Consider the following 6000-nt stretch of genomic DNA (forward strand, 5'->3'; position numbering starts at 1 on the left):
CATTTTGTTTAAGTTTTGGTGAACCCCTTTTGGTTTACCTCTCCTGTTTTAGATATAACCACATGCAGTCATTGAGTACTAGTCTTTCACCGTTATGATAGATCTTGTCTGACAAGCACTGCACTGTGTGGTGTTCTCTTTAGTTAAATCTTGTTTTAATGTTATTTTGTTGCCATGGAAATGATTATTGTCACTCACATTTTTGTTTTACATTTTCACTCAAATTTATAAAATGCACTTTCATTTACATGGAGTCATATTTCAGTTACCAAGTACATAAACAATCATTGCCATGGCGTGATTGTGAAGTATTAAGATTTTTGGGTGCTTGCCTTCATTTAGTCATTCCCCCCTCTATTTTGTTACTGAACTAGTCACAACATGACATCCATTGTCTTTCATAAAAAAAGCATTGGATTTGACTTCTTGCAATGAGTTTTATTGTATACATAAAACTGTTACATAAAACACATTTTTGTACATAGACTTTGTATTTTTTATATGTGTGTTTGGATTGTTTATTTTGTGTTTTCTGGAAACTTGTATCTTGCAGTGTTCATTGTTTTAAATCATGCAAAATTGTTTTATTTTGTAATCAACATTCATGACTTATAGTTATCAGCTTGCAGTCTTCACTTAAACAAAAGACTGTGTTTGTTGTTATATAGTAAACATATTTTATTAGTTTTAAGTTTACAAGTCATTTTAATGGTTGACTTTTAAATTTAAAAAAATGAATCTATTTCAGAAATTTTTTTTTGCCTTGATGAAATTGGAAAAAAAATTAAATTTAGAAGTATACAACATGACAAGATTTCCACACACAAACAGCCTCGATATTGCAGTTTACAATTTATAACAATTCTCAGAATTTGTGGACTCTGAATATTCTTTAATCAAATGAATCAACATTTATCAACTCCCGCTTATATGACAAGTCAGTCTGGCTGACAAAAATGAAAAACAGTCTATTTTCACAAAAAATGTCAGATAATCATCAAAGATCAAACATTGGAAATTTTAAACTGATGTCCTTGTTAAATTCAGCTATAATTTTGTTGCTATCTTGAAGATTTTCGTTTTCCCCCTTTTTGTGGGGACAGATTGAGGGGGAGGGAGAGGGTTGCCCAGCGTACAGTAAGGCCCCCATCATCTGTGTCCAGTTTCTTGGATTTCATTGTGCATCCAAGAGCCTGGCAGTGCCTCGTCAGTCTATAAAATAAAGTATGTCATTTACATGTATAATCATAAAAATGATACACCTTATACAAATATAAAAGTATACACAAACAAGCCCTCTATCTCAAACTTGATAGCCCAACATAAAACTGATGTAAATTGCAGGATTCAGCTTTTTAAAATACGTAACAAGGAGAAAATATTAAAAAAATAAATGGGTAGGACTTCCAAATAACTGACATTTCTATGATATTTGAGACATCAGTGTTTGAGATGCCAAATCTCAATTTAATTTAATGATATGTTTGCACTGCACAAAATGTATGCATGTCATGAATTCTTTTTTCTTCCTCCTAAAATACAGTAAAATCACAAATTTTTGTAGGGTCAAATTTTCGAGGTTTGAGAAAAAAATTTAATATTGGTTTTTTGGGATTTGAATTTGTGGTTGAGAAATGTTTAGTAGTAATGCATATAAATTTTTAATTTCATGGTGGACATAAGTTTGATGGGTCTCTCCAAACCTCAAAAACAACGAAAATTAAACCCCCATGAAAATGAGTGATTTTACAGTACACATTTTCCTTCTTATTTTACAACTACCAAATTAAGTTCCAAAACTGATGTGAATTTAGAAGTAATGCAGATGAAGCAATTTAAAATAATATATGCCTACTTGTCATGTGTTTTGTTAAGATCTGTCTGTATGTTTGATAGATCCATGGAAAATTCATCCAAGTAAAGGCAGAGAACCAGTATATGGGAAACCAGTTTATCCTTCAGTCTAGCAGTGAAAACTCTGAAAAAAGGCAAAACATTTTTATGAAGAATATAAAATGGACACTACTTAAACAAGTGGGTCCATGGGTCACATCACTCACCTGAGTAACTTTGGTGATGCAGTTCTTTACCAGATTTCCCCTCTTCTTACATCTACAGTGGCCCCCTACCCCCTCCCAACCCCCATCTTTATTTTAATTGTTTAGAATCTACACTACCCTAGAATGCTTCCACCTAAGTTTCAGCTTTCCTGGCCCACTGGTGCTTGAGAAGAAGAATTTTCCAACATATTTCTATATAAAACTAGGACTCCCTATTGTGGCCCCTCCCTATCCCAGGGGGTCATGATTTAACAATTTAGAATCTTCACTACCCAGGGATGCTTCCACATAAGATTCAGCTTTCCTGGCCCACCGGTTCTTGAGAAGAAGATTTTTAAAGATTTTTTCTATATATTTCTAAGTAAAACTTGGATCCCTTATTGTGCCCCCTTCCTATATATATTTCTATGTAAAACTTGGATTCCCTATTGTGGCCCCACCCTACCCCAGGGGGTCATGATTTTAACAATTTAGAATCTACACTACCTCAGGATGCTTCCACATAAGTTTCAGCTTTCCTGGCCCACTGGTTCTTGAGAAGAAGATTTTTAAAGATTTTTCCTATATATATTTCTATGTAAAACTTGGATTCCCTATTGTGGCCCCTCCCAACCCCGGAAGGCATGATTTGAACAATTTAGAATGTAAACTACCTCAGGATGCTTCCACATAAGTTTCAGCTTTCCTGGCCCACTGGTTCTTGAGAAGAAGATTTTTAAAGATTTTTCCTATATATATTTCTATGTAAAACTTGGATTCCCTATTGTGGCCCCACCCTAACCCTGGGGGTCATGATTTTTAGGTCACCTGAGTAAACTCAGGTGACCTATTGCTATCCGTTTTCGTCCGTCGTCGTCCGTCGTGTGTCGTGTGTTGTGTGTCGTGTGTCGTGTGTCGTGTGTTAACATTTGAACATTTTATAGCTTCTTCTCTGCAACCACTGAACCAATTTATAAATTTGGCACAAAGCATCTATGGGTGAAAACGAAAATTGTGAATTTCTATTGATCCCTGCCCCCCTGGGGCCTGAGGGGTGGGGCCAAAACCACTAAAATTAATGCAATCTTTAAAAATCTTCTTCTTTACTCCTGGACATCAAGCAGTCAAACTATTTGCATGATTGTAATCAGCATTGAGTCCTCTACCAAAATTGTGAAATTCATGGCCCTGGGGTCAGGGGTTCTAGTGCTAGGGCAGGGCTAAATAAGTATATAGTGAAAATGCATTATTTCTTTGAAAATCTTCTTCTCTGCTCCTGGGTATTAAATAAACCAACTAAGTACATAGTTATGATGAGCAAGAGTGCCTCTACCAAAATTGTGAATTTTATGGCCCCAGGGTCAGGGGTTCTGGTGTTAGGGTGGGGCTCTATTGATTATATAGTAAAAATACATGATTTCTTTGAAAATCTTCTTCTCTGCCCCTGGGTATTAAATAAACCAAGTAAGTAAATAATTATAATGAGCAAGAGTGCCTCTACCAAAATTGTGAATTTTATGGCCCCAGGGTCAAGGGTTCTGGTGTTGGGGGGGGGGGGGGAACTATTGATTATATAGTGAAATTACATGAATTCTTTGAAAATCTTCTTCTCTGCTCCTAGGTATTAAATAAACTAACTAAGTGCATAGTTATGATGAGCAAGAGTGTCTCTACAAAAATTGTGAATTTTATGGCCCCAGCATCAATGGTTCTGGTGTGGGGGGGGGACTTTATTGTTTATAAAGTGAAAATACATGAATTCTTTGAAAATCTTCTTCTCTGCTCCTAGGTATTAAATAAACTAACTAAGTACATAGTTATGATAAGCAAGTGTTCCTCAACCAAGATTGTGAATTTTATGGCCCCAGGGTCAAGGGTTCTGGTGTGTGTGTGGGGGGGGGGCTCTATTGATTATATAGTGAAAATATGTGAATTCCTTGAAAATCTTCTTCTCTGCTCCTAGGTATTATATAAACTAACTAAGTGCATAGTTATGATGAGCAAGTTTGCCTCAACCAAAATTGTGAATTTAATGGCCCTATCATCAAGGGTTCTGGTGTTGGGGGGGGGGGCTCTATTCATTATATAGTGAAATTACATGAATTCTTTGAAAATCTTCTTCTCTGCTCCTAGGTATTAAATAAATCAACTAAGTGCATAGTGATGATGAGCAAGAGTGCCTCAACCAAAATTGTGAATTTTATGGCCCCAGGGTCAAGGGTTATGGTGTTGGGGTGGGGGGGGGGGCTCTATTGATCATATGGTGAAAATACATGAATTCTTTGAAAATCTTCTTCTCTGCTCCTAGGTATTAAATAAACTAAGTAAGTGCATAGTTATGATGAGCAAGAGTGTCTCTACAAAAATTGTGAATTTTATGGCCCCAGCGTCAATGGTTCTGGTGGGGGGGGGGGGGGGGGCTTTATTGATTATATAGTGAAAATACATGAATTCTTTGAAAATCTTCTTCTCTGCTCCTAGGTATTAAATAAACTAAGTAAGTGCATAGTTATGATGAGCAAGAATGCCTCTTCTAAAATTTTGAACTTCATTGCCCCAGGGTCTGGGGTTCTGGTGTTAGGGTGGGGCTCTATTGATTATATAGTGAAAATACATTGTACATTAAATCTTTGAAAATTTTCTTCTCTGTCTCTGGGTATGAAGCAGATGAACTACCTATATAGTTATGATGAACAAGGGCCCTAATCTTGCAGAATTGTGAATTTCAAGGCCCCAGGGTCAGGGGTGGGGGGGGGGGCTCTACTTATATACTGAAAATGAATTAATTGTTTGAAATCTGGTCCTTTGTATTTATAAAACATTTATTTACTTTTTGATAGGCAATTTTAAGGGTGCCTTTTAAAAATTTGTGCAACCTAGGGTCAGGGGTTTATGTGAGAGTGTTAGGGGCACTACTGATTATTGATTAATATTACTGATTAGTTGGAGTGCATTTTTGTTCTACCCTGCTTATGGTTATTCAGTAACCAAGCTAAGCAACTGCTAAGTTTATTGTTATGATGATCAATGGTGCCCTTTCAAAATTGTGAATGCCATATAGCATCTGGCTTAAAACATGAATCAAATTCAATACACTGTAACTGGAAAGTTGTTGCATAATGCTCAGGTGACCTATAAGGCCCGTGGGCCTCTTGTTACAATTTAGAATCTACACCATCCCAGGATGCTTCCACATAAGTTTCAGTTTTTCTGGCCTAGTGGCTCTTCATCAGAAGATTTTTAAAGATTTTTCCTATATATTTCTATGTAAAACTTGGATTCCCTATTGTGGCCCCTCCCTACCCCGGGGTCATGATTTTAACAATTTAGAATCTACACTACTCAAAGATGCTTCCATATAAGTTTCAGCTTTCCTGGCCCACTGGTTCTTGAGAAGAAGATTTTTAAAGATTTTTCCTATATATATTTCTATGTAAAACTTGGATTCCCTATTGTGGCCCCACCCTACCCCAGGGGGTCATGATTTTAACAATTTAGAATCTACACTACCTCAGGATGCTTCCACATACGTTTCAGCTTTCCTGGCCCACTGGTTCTTGAGAAGAAGATTTTTAAAGATTTTTCCTATATATATATTTCTATGTAAAACTTGGATTCCCTATTGTGGCCCCATCCTACCCCTGGGGGTCATGATTTAAAGAATTTAGAATCTACACTACCATACCTCAGGATGCTTCCAATAAGTTTCAGCTTTCCTGGCCCACTGGTTCTTGAGAAGAAGATTTTTAAAGATTTTTCCTATATATATTTCTATGTAAAACTTGGATTCCCTATTGTGGCCCCACCCTAACCCCGGGGGTCATGATTTTTACAATTTAGAATCTACACTACCTCAAAATGCTTCCACATAAGTCTCAGTTTTTCTGGCCCAGTGGTTCTTCAGAGGAAGATTTTTTAATGACCCAACCCCATTTTTGTATTTTTTTGATTAGCTCCCCTT

The 6000-nt window shown here is 36.5% G+C and overlaps 1 protein-coding gene across 1 annotated transcript in view; it reads right to left on the minus strand.

Annotated features, from left to right (window-relative positions):
* Positions 1 to 653: 653 nt before the first annotated feature.
* Positions 654 to 6000, minus strand: part of LOC134239051 (DNA-directed RNA polymerase I subunit RPA49-like) — a 17356-nt gene continuing 12009 nt past the window's right edge. Inside the window, 2 exon segments of the mRNA XM_062721196.1 lie at positions 654 to 1212; positions 1856 to 1978. Coding sequence (XP_062577180.1) covers positions 1062 to 1212; positions 1856 to 1978 — 274 coding nt within the window. The 3' untranslated portion in view covers positions 654 to 1061.

Source organism: Saccostrea cucullata, unplaced genomic scaffold (genome assembly GCF_032062105.1).
Source record: "Saccostrea cucullata isolate Sc308-1 unplaced genomic scaffold, CSIRO_AGI_Scuc_v1 ctg149, whole genome shotgun sequence".
NCBI classification, from domain to species: Eukaryota; Metazoa; Mollusca; class Bivalvia; order Ostreida; family Ostreidae; genus Saccostrea; species Saccostrea cuccullata.